Source organism: Lonchura striata, chromosome Z (assembly GCF_046129695.1).
Source record: "Lonchura striata isolate bLonStr1 chromosome Z, bLonStr1.mat, whole genome shotgun sequence".
Classification (NCBI taxonomy): Eukaryota; Metazoa; Chordata; class Aves; order Passeriformes; family Estrildidae; genus Lonchura; species Lonchura striata.
The window spans coordinates 16,548,311-16,565,999 of record NC_134642.1 but is presented as its reverse complement, the minus strand read 5'-3'; the positions used below and the strand labels follow the sequence as shown (position 1 = coordinate 16,565,999).

General features: G+C 43.4%; 1 protein-coding gene across 1 annotated transcript; it reads right to left on the bottom strand.

The window, feature by feature from the left end:
• Positions 1 to 7,165: 7,165 nt before the first annotated feature.
• On the bottom strand, positions 7,166 to 9,059 carry LOC110471229 (acrosin). The gene is made up of 4 exons (XM_021531621.3): positions 8,860 to 9,059; positions 8,262 to 8,527; positions 7,839 to 7,984; positions 7,166 to 7,360 (listed from the first exon to the last, which is right to left on the bottom strand). The coding sequence occupies exons 1-4, from the start codon at positions 9,057 to 9,059 to the stop codon at positions 7,166 to 7,168; spliced, it is 807 nt and encodes a 268-aa protein (XP_021387296.3).
• Positions 9,060 to 17,689: the final 8,630 nt, after the last annotated feature.

Sequence of the window (17,689 nt, the reverse complement as noted above, 5' to 3'; positions counted from 1 at the left end):
AATCGGGTGGTGAAAGATTGGTCTGGGCCAACAGTCTCCTGCCAGCAGGCAGGCTTTGGGAGGGGCCAGGACCATAAAAAGTGTTACAGATAAAAGCCCCTATTTATTAATTAATTAAATCTACCAAATATGAATTTAGAGAATAACAACAAAAAAGCCACTATCAAAAAGAAAAAAAAAAAGGTCAGTACCGAGCCCAGGTGTTGGTGATGGGTGAGACACAGGTTTGACCTGTGCAGATGCAGCAGAGGGTCTCCAAATGCTCCACGCTGTCCTGTCTGGCTGATTTTTATACGATTTTTATTGCCCGAGGCAGAATCCCTTTTCTTCCTTTTTGGACTGCACGTATTCAGGTGGTTATTTTCTCTGTGGCAAGTTGAACAACGCATATCCGGAGAGTGATGAACACCCGTGATCGCGTTCCCAGAATTCGGTATTGAGATGTATCTCCCTGATGGCTCTGGCTATCTCAAGTTCAGATATTTATCGTCTGGGCGTTCCTTGGACCACTTTGACGGGTGATCCATCTCTGGGCTGGCCGTGTTCAATTGCTTGTGAATGGAGTCCTCCCTCCTTTGTCCAGGCGGTTTCGACATTGTGTTCCAATCCCCGTCGCTGGCTTGTGTGGGTTTTTTCTAACTTCTTGTTAAGAATATATCTTAACATTTTATTTTATAATTATAAAATATACGACAATTTTATTTGCGCGAATTATCATATACACATATAATTGCGTAACAAGTACCCAGAGCCGCGCCTGAGAGCTGCACAGCCCGCTCGGAGCCGCACAGCGGGCAGGCAGCACAGCCCCGAGCGCTGCACAGCCCGCTCGGAGCCGGCCCTGCTCACCCCGGGAGCTGCACAGCTCCGAGAGCTGCACAGCCCGCTCGGAGCCGGCCCTGCTCGCCCCGAGAGCTGCACAGCCCGCTCGGAGCCGGCCCTGCTCACCGGAGCCAGCACAGCCCCGAGCGCTGCACAGCCCGCTCGGAGCCGGCCCTGCTCACCGGAGCCAGCACAGCCCCGAGCGCTGCACAGCCCGCCCGGAGCCGGCCCTGTCACCCCGGGAGCTGCACAGCCCGCTCGGAGCCGGCCCTGCTCACCCCGGGAGCTGCACAGCCCGCTCGGAGCCGGCCCTGCTCACCGGAGCCAGCACAGCCCCGAGAGCTGCACAGCCCGCCCGGAGCCGGCCCTGCTCACCCCGGGAGCTGCACAGCCCGCTCGGAGCCGGCCCTGCTCACCCCGGGAGCTGCACAGCCCGCTCGGAGCCGGCCCTGCTCACCGGAGCCAGCACAGACCGCCCGGACGCCAACAGCGCCGCCGACTCGCTGCGGGTACCGCCCTCTCTTCCGCTGTCTTCTCTTTCGCCCGGCTCCGCCCTTTTTTCTCCATTTTCCTTCTTCCTTTTCTGTGTCTTCTAGCCGTCTTTCATTTGCTTTTCCTTTTCATTCCAGTAAACAGTTCACAGATGCAATGTTTGCCTCGTTTGGCTTTATTTCATTCCCGACCATCCATTACTAAAGGAACTCCTTGCAGTTCCTCACAGTGGAACGCGGCAGATGCCGCGGGTGGGTCGGGGCTGGGGGCTGTGCTGCAGATGTTGACCGGGCCACGTGTGTCTGGATGCTAGAGACACCAAGACTATGGCCCCACGGACTACATGGACCTCAAGGAGGGGCTGTGCGAGTTCCACTTCAAGAACTTCACCTGTGAGGGCAAGCTCAGAAAGTGAGGTTTTTACAGCCACCTCAAGGACTCCTCAGGTTTTGGGGGGAACTGTTCTGCCTCCCTCTATGACTGAACGTCGGGACAGGAGGGACTTCATCCTAGCTCTGAAGTTTGGAGAGTACGAAGTGTTTCCTCAGTGAGGGAATGCATCTTGGTTTTGTCTTGTTTATTATGATTGGTTTTTTACACAGTCAGTATAACTCCTTCTGGAGAGAGAGCAAGCCTGGATTCTGACCTGTACTACAAGACAGTGCTGCACTACACCACAATGGCTCTGGGGGTCGGTGCGCCCTGATCTGGGGCTGTCAGGTAGATGCCAGGCTGGGCTGGAAGGATCTGCAGGCTTGGGAAAATGGAGACCACTTGGCCTGGGAGAGGGCTGGGGTGATTACTTTCCTGCAGACCTGGAGACATCTTCAGGGGCTGGTGGGGACAGGGTAAGTGTTGGCCCACTGACTGCTGCCCTTGTGTGGTGGAATGGCAGCAGCATGGTCCTGGACATCCCACTCCATGAGAACTGTCTTCCTGTGGATGCTGGGTTTGGTGGGACTTTGGGGACAATGACACAGGCCCATTACCTCAGACCAGGTGTGGTGACACCCTCTCTCCATGGAACAACCAGGGTAATGACATTTTGAGGGGGATGACTGGGCTTATCAGGACTCTCAGGTCTGTGATACCTCATCCCTCTCTGGGATATCCCTCTTTGGGACCAGAGAGGAGGCTTCTGAGCTTTTCAGGAGCCCCAGAGCTGTGACAACTTCCACTTCTGGGGAAACAGGGCTTGGCGGGACCCTCAGGGTCATGGGAGCCCAGCACTTCTGCCAGACCAGTGCCCTCATTAGATGTGATCACCTGAAAGGGGTGCAGGTCCTTAGCATGAGGGTTCCCCCTTCTGTCTCGGACAAGTGCCCTCCCAGTGCCAACTGCTTCCGTCATCCTTGGTGTTCCTGCCCTCCCTTCAACTCCTTCAGCTCCCTGCTGAGTAAATGCCATTCCAAGACTCTTGGAGGCAGCTTGTCCAGCTACCCCCCAGAGACCCATTCCCTGGGTAATGTTGTAGCTTGTTTTTCAGTGCTGGCATTTGCTTTCATTTTGGTTTGTGTCCCCAAAGAGCTATCATTGGCTGAAATCACTCTGCAGCACCTGACTCCCAACCTGCTCCTTTCCCATCACTTCCTAAACCCCAATGCGCACCTTTCTCTATCTTATTTCCAAGATTTCCATACTGGAAACAGGATTAATAAAAGTAGGAAAGATTAAATTGCTTAAATTGTGAGATCACAACAAATACCTATTCAGCTTCCCTAATGTTATTCCCTGTGCTAGAAATGCACAAGGATTTTTTTTTTTTCTAACATGTAAATATTTATTACTATTTGGATAGGAGTAAATGTGAAATGTTTAAAGTTTTAATCCCATTCATAGAATCATAAAATGGCTTGGGTTGGAAGGGATCTAGTCCACTCCCATTTCTGCTAGACCAGGTTGCTCAAAGGCTCATCCATCCTGGCCTTGAATGCTTCCAGGAATGGGACATCCACCGCTTCTCTGGGCAACCTGTTCCAGTGCCTCACCAGCCTCACAGTAAAGAATTTTTTCCTAATGTCTCATCTAGACCTATCCTATTTTAGTTTAAAGATGTTCCCCCCTTAGTAGCATTATAAGATATCACATCTCCTCTAATAAGCAAGGCTGCAATATCATACCTGCTGAGTTGTTCAGGTCCACTACTGGCAAATTTTCAGATGACATCAAGTTGGAGGGGAGTGTTGATCTCCTGGAGTATAGTGGGGCTCTGCAGAAGTACATGGACAGGCTGGATCGATGGGTTTAACAAGACCAAGTACCAGGTCTTGCACTTTGGCCACAACAACCCCAGGCAGAGCTCCAGGCTGGGTACAAAGTGGCTGGACAGTGGCCAAGCAGAAAGGAACCTCAGGATACAGATTGACAGCAGCTGAGCATGAGCCAGCAGTGCCCAGGTGGCCAAGAGGGACAATGGCATCCTGGGCTGTGCCAGCAACAGAGTGGCCAGCAGGAGCAGGGCAGGGATTGTCCCCTGTACTCAGCACTGGTGAGGCCACACCTCAAACCCTGTGTTCAGGTCTTGGGCCCACAGTTTAGGAAGGACATTGAGGGGCTGGAGCATGTCCAGAGAAGGTCAGTAAGGGTGGTGACAGGTCTGGAGTAGGGGTCCTATGAGAATTAGCTGAGAGAGCTGAGGTTGTTTAGGAGGCTCAGGGGAGACCTCTACAACTTTGTAAAGGGAGGGTATATGTTGGGAAGGATGGATAAATACAATTATTCACAATAGTATAGCCAGGATGAAAACAATCCCTCCTACTGTCTGGACAATACCCTTACCTAAAAATAAGTCCAAAAGTCAAATGGCCTGTTCCATCTCAACCCCCAAAATGTATGGTTCATCCCACACCTGTAACCCTCCCTTGAAACATCAGGTGTCTGTGACCCCATTGGCCCAAGTCTTGTTCCAGCCCACCCTGAAGCCCCCTGATAAGGGGTCTCAGAGGGGCCAGATGCCCTCTTGGAACTTCCCCTCTCTTGGATCTTCCCCCCTCTTAGGACCTCCACCCTCTCCTAGAGCATCCTCTTGTCTCTCCCCTCCTCCATCCCCTCAAGCCTCGCCACGTGCTGTGTCTGGCAGCTCCAAGCAAGACCTTTCACCATCCCTAATAAACCTTATATCCTAAGAGCAGCCTTCGGAGATCTCTCATCTCCATTCATCTAAGCCATCCTGGGGCTCAGTGCTCCCTACAGGTATAGCCAGATGTGAGTTGGACTCTTCTCTCAGGCAACCAGTGACAGGGTAAGAGGACAGAGTCTTTTGCTATGCCAGGGGAGATTTAGGTTAGGGTGGGAGGACATTAGGAGGCATTTATTCACAGAAGGGGTGATTGGGAGTTAGAATGGGCTGCCCAAGGATGTGGGGGAATCACTGTCTATGAAGGTGTTAAGGAAAGACTAGATGTGGCACTCAGTGCCATGGTCTAGCGGACAAAGTGGTGTTTGGTCATAGGTTGCACATGATGATCTCAAAGGTCTTTTCCAGCCATGTTGATTCTGTGATTCTGTGAAGATGGGAGTAACAAAGATAGTCATCAGGGATCATACCTGGAACCACTGTGCAAAGACATTCAAATTAATTACTGGACAGTAGAATACCCTGTAGGATCCTGCTGTTGGTAAAGATCCATCAGTAAGGAAACAAGGTCACTGTAGTTTTAGAAAAAGAAGCTAACATGAACAGCAGGACATTTCAGAAAGAAAAATGCATGTCAGTGCACAAGTGCTAAATAAACATTTTCAGTACAAGGAACATTTGATCCAGGAATGCTTTTCATGTTATTATCTTGTTTGTGCTAAATAAGAGTTTGTCATTTCAGAAATAAGACATTTTTCTTAAAAAAGTATTTAATTCTTAGTTTTTACTATGAATTTCTTATGTCCTTACTCTATGTCTTTATTCTTAACTATTTATTTTTCTGGCCCTGTATCACCATTCACATGTCAACAGAGCACATTACTTCTCAGCCCTGCCATTTGCTACGTGCCTGTACCAAAAGCACTGTAAACTTAAAGGCCTCTTTTGATACTGGTTATGCAGTGAAAGTATATAGGAATCTCAGACTGCAAATATATCATGACACAAAATAGTCCGGTTTAAACTGCTTGGGTTTTGAGCATGTTTATTATCACTGTGTGTTACTGAAGGACATAGCATATTTTGTTTCTTTTCTTTTTTTTTTTCTTTAAAACATGGTAGTTTTGCACCAAAAATTAATCATATTGTAAGTTCCAGTTCTGCATTCTCACTGTTCATTGTTGCAAGAACAGGTAATTGATGTATTGCATTTGTCCCAGTTTTGTCTAGGATTTTATTCTCTGCAGCTAGTGCTGTGTTTTGTCCTGCTGCTAAGTATATATATAACAATATCCTAGAAAGACAGTTCAGAGACTTGTCCAAGAGCGCAGGCAAATGTGGTGTGAGAGAAAAAGATAATACATCTTACTGGATTAATGCTTCCTCTTTATCCTTTCTTATGGTTCAAGTCTGGTTGTTTAAATTAACAGTATTTAGTAGAGACCATGCTTCTAAGTAAAATTCCCTAATGACATTGGGGAAAGAATTAATTTTGAAAAAGCTATAAAAGAACAGTGGATAAAGAAAATATTACTAACACAGTTCCCAGGAGTTCAAATTACAACACTAAAGCATGTAATTATATATTGTTCCTTGTGTCCAACAGAAATGCCATTATATAAGTATATAGTATAAGAAAATATACTGTAAGGAACACATGAAAATCATCAAACTGCAAGGAACAATCATCTCTGGCAAGTGAATGATTTCTTCGTAGTTTTAGTCTGCAACTTACTGTTTAGTATAATTTTAAAAAAGAAGATATGAAGTGTTGGCCATTATCTCCTGTGGTAGTAAGATATCCTCAGAAAGATGTGCAGGAATGTTTATAGGGCAAATGCAGTTCCTTAAGGAAACTGCAGTCTGGCATCATTATTATTGCTATGGATTTTGCATTACAGAGGCATCTCAGTCATACTGCTGGATGATGGTTGTTTATGGCTCCTCTGAACAGATTATTAGATTTATTTTTTTTCTGCTTGAAATTTTCCATCATTATACTGCAGTAAAAAATGTTGGAGCAATCATATCAGCCTGCTTATGGAAAACTGAATGTCATTGTGTTTTTTCACAACTCACACTGCCTGTATTTCTGACACTAAAAGGAAGGTGAGAGCTGCTAAGAAATGCAAGCTCTTGAAAAGGTTTTTGTCATAATTTCCTAAAGGAATTTTCTTTCTCAGTGTATAGACAACAAACTAGCAATGAAAATTCAGCACTGTTCAGCCTTATAGTTCTTCTATTACTCAGAGTTAATATTTTACTTAAGAACCACTAGTTATGATATCATTACCATAATAATGGAAATTTGTTACTCTTTCTGCATTTCAATCTGTACTTGGCTTATATACAATGAGACTTCTTGAGATGGATAAACTTTGGCTGGCCAGTATGATAATTCAATGAGTAGTGTCTGTGATAGCTGATAGCTTGGAACTATTTGTTAGGTATAGCTCTGCTTCCTAAAGGACAAAATTGTGTATCTGTGTGCTTGTGTGCATTCCAAAGAGCCAGGTACACTGACAAAGAAACAGACACAGAGACTTATACAGTTACTGTGAACAAACCAGGCTGACATAGACAGAGCATTGCCTTTGCTAGCACCCAAGTATCCATAACCACCCCCTTCCATGAACATAGTCCAGTCTTCTTCTGTCTTTCCAGGTGATCTGGATTGAATGTTTTCTAGTGAAACATGAACACAACCTTCACTCCCTACATTCATAAGCACAATGGTTTTGATATTGGCCTTGGCTTCTGAGGGGGTTAGGGTGGTCATAGAATGTCTTCATGCCCTTCTGTTGGCTGCGAGTCTATCTGGACCAGGATCCAGTCATAGAAGTGCTGAACAGAGGTGTAGACTCCAGGCTGGTTTGTTCTTGCACAGCTTTTCCCCCAGCTGGCCACACCAACAAGCCAGAAGAAGGCAGCATTGTTATCTTTGCACACCAGAGGACCACCACTGTCAGCCTGCAGTGGAGCAAGAGAGAATAAGGTAATATTGGGTAGCTGCTGTCAGCACTAGAACTGTCTTCTCTCTCACAGTCCTTGGCAGAGCTGTATTCCTGGTTGAGAAGGTCTCATTTCAGGTGCTGGAGCCTCCAGAACCTTGGCTGGGAGCAGGTCAGGGCCTTGTACAATAGGACTGTCTCTCATCTCTGCACAGTGATCCTGGATGTGCAGATGGATGTTCCAGGGTTGGCATCTGGACCTCTGGACTGCCAAGAGCACTAGATGTGCTTTCTGGGTGTAGTGCCAAGCCTCTGGGACAATGGGGGCACTGGGCAAGGACCTGCATATGGAGAAGGGAAGGGAAGCCCTAACAGTGGTGGGCAGCTGGGGCTGGGAGGATGACTGGCTGGGCAAAGCAGGCCCTGGGTGATGTTGGGTGGTGCTGCTCAGGCTGCCTGTGCTGCTGGGGGCTGAGTGGCTTGTCTCATGCTCCTACCTGGCAGGGGTTGATGCTACCCACTGAGTAACCAGCACACAGGTTTTGGGTGTGAATGGCCCCTGTGTACCAGAGGCTGCTGTTGCAGAGGTGGACATCAATGAGGTGGACGTTGGCCTCCTGCAGGACATCACTTGGTCTTTCAGCTGTATGCACAGAAAGAAATGAACATACAGCAGTTCCTTGGCCATTCCCCTCCCTTGTTGTGGGGTGAGGCCCTTCTCTAGGGCTTCCCTGGGAAATACTGTGTCGCTCTGCTTTCCCCCTTCAGTCTGGCTCTGGGGAGTGGTCCAGGACTACCTCTCCAGACCCAGATATCCTGCAGCCTGACTCTGGCTCTGGCCTCTGCTGTTGGGAAGCCCAGCCCATCTCCCGTATGCGCCAGGTTTGTCCTCAGGGCATGTGTCCCTTTTGGCAACCCACCTCTTGTATTGGTAGTACCCCAGCCTGCAATGTAACAGCTTCCCAGCTCTGACACTTCCAGTGTGAGGTCAGGCACACAGCCCAGCTGAACATAGTGGCTGCACATGACAGGCTGGTCCAATTTCAGCAAGGCAATGTTGTTCCTTTCCTCACCAGGAATATAGTCTTCATGAACCAATAGCTGCTTAATCTGGCGCACTTGCACCTCAGGGCCCAGCTGAGTCAACTGGGTAGCCCCAGCCACCACATGCCACATGTTGGTGTTCCTAAGAAACACATGGAGAAAGAGGTGAGAGGGAGCAGAGCCATGTGCTGCGGAAGCACAGGAGTTCCCTGTCTTCTGCTTTGCAAGTCAGAGAAGAAAGCAGTGTGTATGACTGCCCTAGCATGACTTAGGCTTTGAGAATGTTCATCTAGAGGCTTTTAGGAAGCAATGACAAGAGCACAGAGTGTTCTCTTGAGTAGTCTCTCAGTTGGGGTCTGCAGTGCACAGACATTGGGCACATTGCAGGGAGACAGCATCGGAGTAGCCCATGGTGCTGCCAACACAGTACCTGCTGGTGTAGTGGAGGTATACCCATTCCCTGCTGCTCCCTACCTGGCATTGATGAAGCAGTGGGCGGCCGTGAGGACCCACTCTGTGCTGATGAGGGACCCTCCACAGATGTGCCCTGTGCCTGGTTCCCAGGGATCCTGAATGCTGACAATCCCGGCCCAGGCTCCTGGCTGAACGGCTGTGCCACCAGTGATGTGCAGTTTGCCATAGTCTGGAGCCATGGGGTCATAGTCATAAGCCATGGGGCCATAGGAAGCAGACATGGGCCAGAGACCACAGGTTCCTCTGTAAACAGAAAGTTATTGCTTGATGCCTTGCTGCTGCTTAGGTTGAAGGTCAGCCAACTTCCCTCCCCACTTGGCATTGTTTGCATGGACAGCAGAGCCATGGAATCCCATGGGGTGTGTGCCTGTCCACCCCTGTTTCTGCTTGAGTCCCAAGCTCCTGCATGGGGCTCACAAAACTGTAGTGTGGCCAGAGGGGACAGGGAACACCCCTCCAATGTTGTCCAGACTACCTCCAAGAGCCTGAGGCCACTTACCCACAGGTGTGCCATGTGCTGAGCACAGATCTACACATGGCCAGTAGGACAAGGAGGCACAGCAAATCCATCACTGCCAGTGGCATGTATCAGCTGCAAGAAGTGAGGGCTCATTCAGTACAGCTGCCAGCTAATGCCTGCAGTACCTTTAGCTCCAGGGCTGATGTCACAGAGCAGCGGATTCAGTGTTTTGTGCACAATGGCCTTTAGAGGTGGACAGTGGAGGGGCAACATAGAATCATAGAATCATAGACTTGTTTGGGTTGGAAGGGACTCTAAAGAGTATCTAGTTTCAACTCCCCTGTCTTAATACCTTACTCTAGAGCAGGATGTTTGAAACCCTATCTCACCTGGCTTTGAATACTTCCAGGGATAGAAGAGCTTCTTTAGACAGCCTGTGCCCGTGCCAGTGCCAGTTCAAGCAGGAAAGGAGGCAGAAGCTGGGACTGGACATTCATGATAGGCCCCAGTAAATGCTTTGCTGGTAGGATGAGGGTGTGCAGGCCTTGTGGCAGGTAGCAGCATTTGGCTTCCAGCACTGCCTGTTAAAAGCTCCCAGGAATATACCCCATGGGGCATCACAACCTCTTTGAAAAATTCAAAACTTTTTGTTGTTTTGCACTTACTGGAGATTAATGAATACACAAATAAAACTCTCTTTTTGTCAATTTTGAAACATTATGGTATACTTCCCAACTCTTCAGAATCTGTGATTTTAATATACTTTGATCTCCAATTGATCTTTTCCTTACTTCCCTTTGGTATTTTCTTGTAAACTGAAGTACTTGCATTTCCCCTAATCTTTTTATCTTCTCTATGTATTGTTTCACTTTTCTATTTGTTTTCATGTCTTCTTGTCTCTCCTGTCAAAATACATACACAGAACATTGTGTGAGTACCATTTACAAGAGGAAAATATAGGCTCTTCCAGAAACATTAAAGAAGCAAACTTTCAAGATAAAAGAGGTGCCCTCATCCCTGTTTTGATTTATACAAGGTCCACTCCCAATTCTGAAAAGCTCAAGATTACAAAGTAGTTTAAGAGTGCCTCAATCCTTCTTCCTATTTTCTTCTTGGTGTGCCTTGTTCTTTCAGAGGCCTAGTGTGAAATGTCGCCATATGTGCATTCTAGCGGATAATGACACCTCAGTGCTGTATAGTGTGTCTGTGGAAAGGTAAAGTAAGAGTAGGAAGGCTGAAATTTGGCCTTTTGAAAGACAGAAGAAAGGGAAAAAATTGTTTAGCCACACTTCACCCACCATTTACAGGTGCCATATACAGTTAGGGTGCCTGGATTTGGTTGGAACACAGAAAAAAGCTATTTTTCCCAGAACACTTTATGCATTTCTAGGTACCAAAAATGTTTTTATGGGATCAACCTGTGCAGCCGGTGCAGTGCAGCTGTGGATGAGTGTTTTCGACAGTCTTTTGTGGTAAGTTCGTATGACTGGGATTTAATTTCTTGTTTTTCCCTCTCCCTCTCTCACTCTCTTCCCTAAATCCTACAGCTACAGTACCCCTCCTTATTTAACAGGGAACAATGGATGTTGAATAAAGAGCCAGGAATTAACTCCACAAGTGTAAACAGAGCTGCTGGAAGAAGCTAACTGCTGTATGTAATATTTCTGGTTTTGCTGTTGATACAGATGCCTAGAGATATGAACACATTGGGAATCAGAGAATCAGAATTTGTTTAGATTGGAAAATACCTTTAAGATCATCTCGTCCAATCATGAACCAGGCACAGCCAAGTCCACCACTAAACATGTCTCTAAGCGTCATATCTATGAGAATTTTAAGTCCCTCCAGTAATGGTAACTCAACCACTTTCTTGGACAGCTTGTTTCAATGCTTGGCCATTTTGTCTGTGAAGAAATTTTTCTTAGTATCTGATCTAAACCTACCCATGAGAACTTGAGGTTATTTTCTCTTGTCAAGTCACTTGTTACCTGGGAGAAGAGACTGACCCCCACCTAGCTACAGCCTCCTTTCAGGCAGTTGTAGGGATAAGGTTCGGTCCTTCTGAGCCTCCTTGTTTCTAGGCTAAACAGCCCCAGCTCCCTCAGTTGCTCCTCATGAGACTTGTACTCAGAACACTTTACAAGTCCATTGTTCTTCTCTGGACACAATCCAGCACCTCAATGCCTTGCTTGTACTGAGGGGCCCAAAACTGAACACAATTCAAGTTGTGGCCTCACCGGTGCTGAGTACAGGGGACAATCCCTGCCCTGCTCCTGCTGGCCACTCTGTTGCTGGCACAGCCCAGGATGCCATTGTCCTTCTTGGCCACCTGGGCACTGCTGGCTCATGCTCAGCTGCTGTCACCAGCACCCCCAGGGCCTTTTCCTGTGGGCAGCTCTGCAGCCACTCTGCCCCAGCCTGTGGCACTGCCTGGGGCTGCTGTGACCCAGGGGCAGGACCAGCACTGGCCTTGTTGTACCTCACACCACTGGCCTCTTACAGATCAACACTCCCAACAAGCATGGTGCTGTCTCCAAGCTGGGTGAAGGCTCCACAGTGAAAAACTGTCTTCCTAACATGCAGCTAGCTTCCCTCATTGTTTCTAGCCTTTTAAACTAGTGACTTGACCTTGATTTTCCCCTTGCCATCCACAAATGAAAGGAAAAGAGAAAGAAGCCAAATGAGCAGGTTTCTGCATAATAAAACAACCCTTTTCGATATGTAAATATCCTTTTTTATTGTCACTTGGATTTAGCACCCACCTGTACTCATCTTTCTTATCAGTAAAAACCTTGGGGGGACCTAGTTAGGAAGAATGTGGGAAAAAATTTTCTTACCACTCTGGGGAAAAAAACAACCTATATTGGCTATCTTTTGGCAAAGTAGTTTAAGTAGCAATACCAGCTGCTGTTGCATGGAAACCCTAAAACCCATCCAGAAATCTGTCAAGACCATCAGATTACTGATGTGACCTTCTGCACTCAACTGCTTTTGATACTAGAAATGCATAAGAGAAAACTCTAATTTTTTAAAATAAATGTCAGTCTATCTTTGATTGTAGCATGGCCATTCTGACTCTCTGACTTTCAGATAGAGAATGGAGTAATCCCTAGGACTGCAGCATAACTTGCATCCTGAATGAAGTACATGATTGGCTTTGATTTCTCAACTGAAATTCTTTTTCCATTTAAGACCAGACATTAATTTCTCAATAAAAGCAATTATAATAGAATTAAATTGTTGTTTCTTTAAAAAAAAATCACACATCTCCCTGTTTCACCCTTATTCTGTAGCTAGATATTAATTATTAATAGGTTAACTTGGGGCAATGTGATACAAGACTTTACATTAAGTTTGCTTTACTTAAAAACAAATTTGTGAGCAAGGATAGATCAGGATTACGATGTGATTAAGGAATGAACAATTAAGTGAAAATATTTAATTTGCTGGCTGACAACTCCTACCCTTTTTTCTTGGGGACAACCTGTATTACATAATTTTGCTTTCTGTACTTCATTTAGTTTTCAAGTATTTCCATACTGTCTTAGCTCAACTTACCCAAATGAGCATTGCAGAAGAGGACACTAAAATATGTTTATTTTATAATAAACAAAGCAACCTCTAAGCCAAAGAAACCCACCGTTTATTTTCTCTGAGTGATTAATTTCTGGACAAAAGTGCCTGAATAGAACAGTGTTGGATAGATGTGCCAGGTATATCTGTAATTCTTTGAACTAAAATGAATGCTGATTTTATGGTATGTTTCTGCAAGAGGGGTGATGTTTATCAGTACGTTCTGAAATGCATTTCTGTTAATTTGCGTTGATAATTGCCTTTTATTAGTCTTTGAAATTAGAACTGTCAAGAATTCATAATAGTACATACATTAAAAGAAAATGGACATATGTGGATTTGTATTTTAATAGCTGATAGTAACATTTTTTAATATTAAAAAAGGAACCAGAAACTCTTCATCAGTTATAACAGTTGAGAAAATGGCAGACTTTTAAGAACTGACTCAAACTATCTGCTGAAAAGGCCTGCATTATGGAGTAGGCAATTGTTAATCAGCAGTTCTTTCACCTGTCTATGACTCTGGGAGTTCTTTATTGCAACATTTTGAAATCTCAGTCAATTTGTCTCCCCATAATACCCGAGTTATCCCTTTTTTGCACTTATAGACCTTTTCAGTATATTATAGAAAGATCTCTTGGAAGAGAAAACTAAGTATAGGACCACATTGGTGAGTGTTGTTTAAGGATGAAACTTCAATTGTGAAGAATTATGTTTCGCATTTAAGACAAACTTTCATTTCCTGTGATTTCCTGATTTGTTGAAGTTTCCTGAGTGGTAAGAGGAGAAAGAAATTAGTATTCTCTGTCCTATCATTGCAAAAGAAGATAAACTCTCAATTTTTCTAGGTAAGAAATGCTTTTAACTAAAATTCACCATTGTAGAGTGGTCAGCTGTTGTAGAACAGGAAATAAAGCCCAGATACTATAGAAGAACAATTTTCTGACCTTATAATTACACTTACAGTTCATTGTATTTGTGCAGGCATTATTATTTTGTATTAGCAGTGGTTACTTATATAAGTCAAAATTCTATTTAGGCTTTGTGACAAAGAGCAAAAGACAAAAGCTTTATATAACTTTGGTAATGATTTAGTGCTGTGACAAAATAATTGACATTTACTTATTTGAACTAATGTGTCCTTAAATCCTTTGCTGTTTCCTTTTGTTTTACATGACTGCAGGAATCAGCAGCGTGCCGAGATGCATTCTGCCAATGTATATTGGCGTTGGAAACGAAGGACACCTCCTTTCTGTTTTAATGCAAAGAGAGGAAAAAAAAATCTATCCATTCCAGCTGAGCAGGGACCTTAATTAGGTGTTTACAACAGCATATTTTGGAAGAAAAGCTGTTAATTACAGATCAAAAAAGCAGGAGGAAGAAGCCATCACTTCTTCCAAAAGAAGAAGAAAAAGATAGGATTTAAGAGTAAAACAGGCTGTGCTCTGTTCTCATTCTTATGCTGTATTTAGCATAAGATATGGAAACACAACTGGTGGATTTTTTTTTTTTCTGGAAGTACCCATGGAAAACACATTAATTGTTTCCTGTTTTGTATTTTTGACTCAGACCTATATGAAAATTCCACAGTAATGCTACAAAACAAATATCCATGGAGTCTGATGAAAAATTAATTAATTTTCATCAGCATATCAAAAGTGCAGCACTAAAAAATATTAATTTCCTTAGATTTGACTGGTAATATTGTGCCTAGGTTTCTTATGTTCTTGGTTTGGCTACTATTGGTTTCAAGTCTAAAAGGTTTTTGTGAGGATAATTATAAGGAAGTTTACTGGTTTTCTAAAATCTCTGTTCTTATTCTCAGCATCCATTGCACGAGTGATTTTAAAGGTGATACAAGTCTATTTATTTACAAGCAAAATAAAATTTTAGTAAGTTTTGAAGCAACTAAAAAAGTAGAAATCACCTTCAGAGTGCTATCACTTGTTTGTAAGAAAGCACCAAGTAAAATGTTCAAGTTGTGTGTTACATCTAGAAATACCCTAAGTTATATGGAGTGGTATTCTAGTTTGAAAACTGAAAGTAAAGCATAACTGTATGTTTTCCTAGTTGCTAGCCAATTAACCATATTGAGTTCAATAATGTTGACTACTGTTCTTATATACACTAGCTCTTATAGTGCTTGGTTGTGAAATCCTGCCAGAGCACACTAACCATATTTAACAGGTTTTCCTTGTGAGGCTTCATTAAGGTTTTTTTTTTAATTGATTCTTCTCCATTCAGCCCCTGCCCTCCCATAACAATTACCAGAATGCTGAAAGAAAAAGCAAAGGCAAAGAATACTGCCCCCCCACCCCCCAGAAAAAAAAAAAAAAAGTTTTATTCAATAGCAAGAGATAACTTTCAGAGCATTTTTAAAGCTTTAAAAAATTACAGGTTTTAAACTAGGACATGTTAATTCCTGTGCATGGTGGACATTCTGCCAACACATACGGCCTGACTCCCTTCTATGCCACTGCTTCAAAGTCTCCCACATGCAAATATTTACCTCTGTACTACACAGATGGATAGTAGGGAAGGGGCAGTTCTGGACATTTTTTTCTGATTTAAAACAAGTCCCTACTAATTTTACAGCATAAAGTAAAAAGAAAAGATTGGACTTCACCAGGCAGTGAAACCTTTCACTTCCATGAAGGCAATGGTCTGAGAATTTATACTTAAGAGCAAAAGAAAGCCTCTGCCTTTGAGAAGTAAACGACAGTGGATTTGGCAGCATTTCACATTTGCTTGCAAATCAAAATGACAATACTTACAATCCAAATTTGAAATAATTTTTTTTTTAAACAAATCCAGTAATACCACAGAGAATGGATTTCCTGGCTTTATTCCAATGATATTTTTCTGAAATACACTGGCCAACTGTTGTGCTTACACTTTCAATTTCATAAAATTCTTTGTTAAATACTAAAAAGCTGCCAATAGTTTTTGGTAAAATACAGAGTAATAAAAAACTACATTGGAATTTATGAAGTTTACTTAGTTCAGCTACTGTTGCAAACTGTAGAATTGTTATATATTTATTAGAAGCATTTTATTCTTTCATCCATTTATAGGTATGGATAGAATATATCATAATACAGCATCTGAAAACAGAGGTTCCTAGTATAAAATGAAGTTGGCACAACAAATGACTGCTTTGTTACACAGTTAAAAAAAAATACTATTTAATGTGGGGTTCTTCTTCTGAATTATAACAGAAATTATCATTCTACCCTGCACAAGGACTGGAATGAGATTTCTGATGCAATGTTACATAGTTGATTATTTATCCTCCCTAAGTTTAGTCTGTACAGGGGTTGGAGGTTTGAGGTGTGTATGAGAAGGCAACTAATCCAGGAACATTAGAATCCAAATACCAGGCAGTCATTGTTCAGTTCTTAAGAGTCTGGCAAGTTTCCCTTGCTAATAATGAAAGGAGTACATGAAATCTAAATTCAGCTAAGAGATTTGTTGTATCTCCTACTGACCTGCATGCCTGTCTTGAGCTCACATTTCAGTCTCAAACCTCTTCTAAAAGTATCTGCACACTTATTTTCTAAGGGGAAAAACCTTACATTGTGAATTTGGTGTGACAATTTCACATCTTTTTAAGGAAGAAAGTAAATGGGAGGAAGGAAAACAACAGCAGCAGACAGCACTGTCAAGTTGGATCCATGTTTATGTAATAGGTTCATCTTCAAGAAATTACAGCAGTAAGAAATGCTTTTTGTAGCTTATCTTACCAACTGCATATGGTTGTTTTTTTTACATTCACCCCAGACTGATACATTTAAATTTTTGTAAGCAATGATATATACATAGCAGTTCATGGTAAGTTGCATTTTCAGTAGCATTCATTTTGAATGTCTATCTATATGTACTATTCTTTCCTTAGGTATAGTATAGGAAATCAGTGTGTTTACTATTTATGTAGTGGCTGCTAAGAGAACCAATGATTAACTGTGTGTTGCGTGTGCTATCTTCACAGAATTCTTTGCAATAATTATGACAACTGTGATATCAAAAAGCAACTTTGCTGCATCTGGATCTAACTGCAGTGAAACAACTATGTTGGTGTTAATTCCTTAACTAAGTTTCTACATGTTGTGCTTGCTTTTTTTTTTTTAAGATAAAAAATCTAAAGAGAGGGGGAAAAAAAGGCATTTAGAGGTTGGAAGAATAAGTCTCCAGACTGCATGCATTTTATTCTTCCTTAAGTCCTGGCATGTGAGATACACATTTCTACGTTTCATAATTAGAAAACACACATATTTACAAATATACATTGATCAAATAGGAACTAAAACTGGCAAAAAGATGCACTGTCATGGTGTAGCTGGAGAGTCAGCAGGATAGATGACAACAGCTCAACAGTGGAGTAAGGCAGAAAAATTACAAGAAAAATTTATTGCTGTAAGCATCCAAGAGGGTATTGAATACCTGTTAACTGTTCAGGTTCAGCTCACCAGGTTGAACCCACACTGACTTTAGTGACATTCAGATGCACATATTTACAGAAGAAAAAGCAACAAAAGTAAAGTCAAGAAAACAACGAAAAGGGAGTGGGAAGTATAAAAATACCTTTTTTACAGTGGTCCCTCCCCAGATTAGGCATTCCTCAGGCATCTCACAACAATAAATGGAGACTTCAGCCTAATTTTACTGGGACTTCAGTACTTTTTTACAGGAGGTTTTAGATGTTCCTCATGCAACTGGTTAGTCTGTAGTCAGATATCCAATAGATCACAATTCCAAACTCCTGCCAACAAAGCATTGTTCAATAGCTCAATGGAACTT

What these genes read in the sequence shown, in the direction of transcription:
- LOC110471229 (XM_021531621.3), bottom strand. Translation starts at nt 9,059, where the DNA reads ATGGCTTATGACTATGACCCCATGGCTCCAGACTATGGCAAACTGCAC. An exon ending in GGGTACTACCAATACAAGAG is followed by an intron (nt 7,985 to 8,261) that starts GTGGGTTGCCAA and finishes CTGTGCATACAG; the next exon opens with CTGAAAGACCAAGTGATGTC. An exon ending in GTAGCATCAACCCCTGCCAG is followed by an intron (nt 7,361 to 7,838) that starts GTAGGAGCATGA and finishes GCTCCACTGCAG; the next exon opens with GCTGACAGTGGTGGTCCTCT.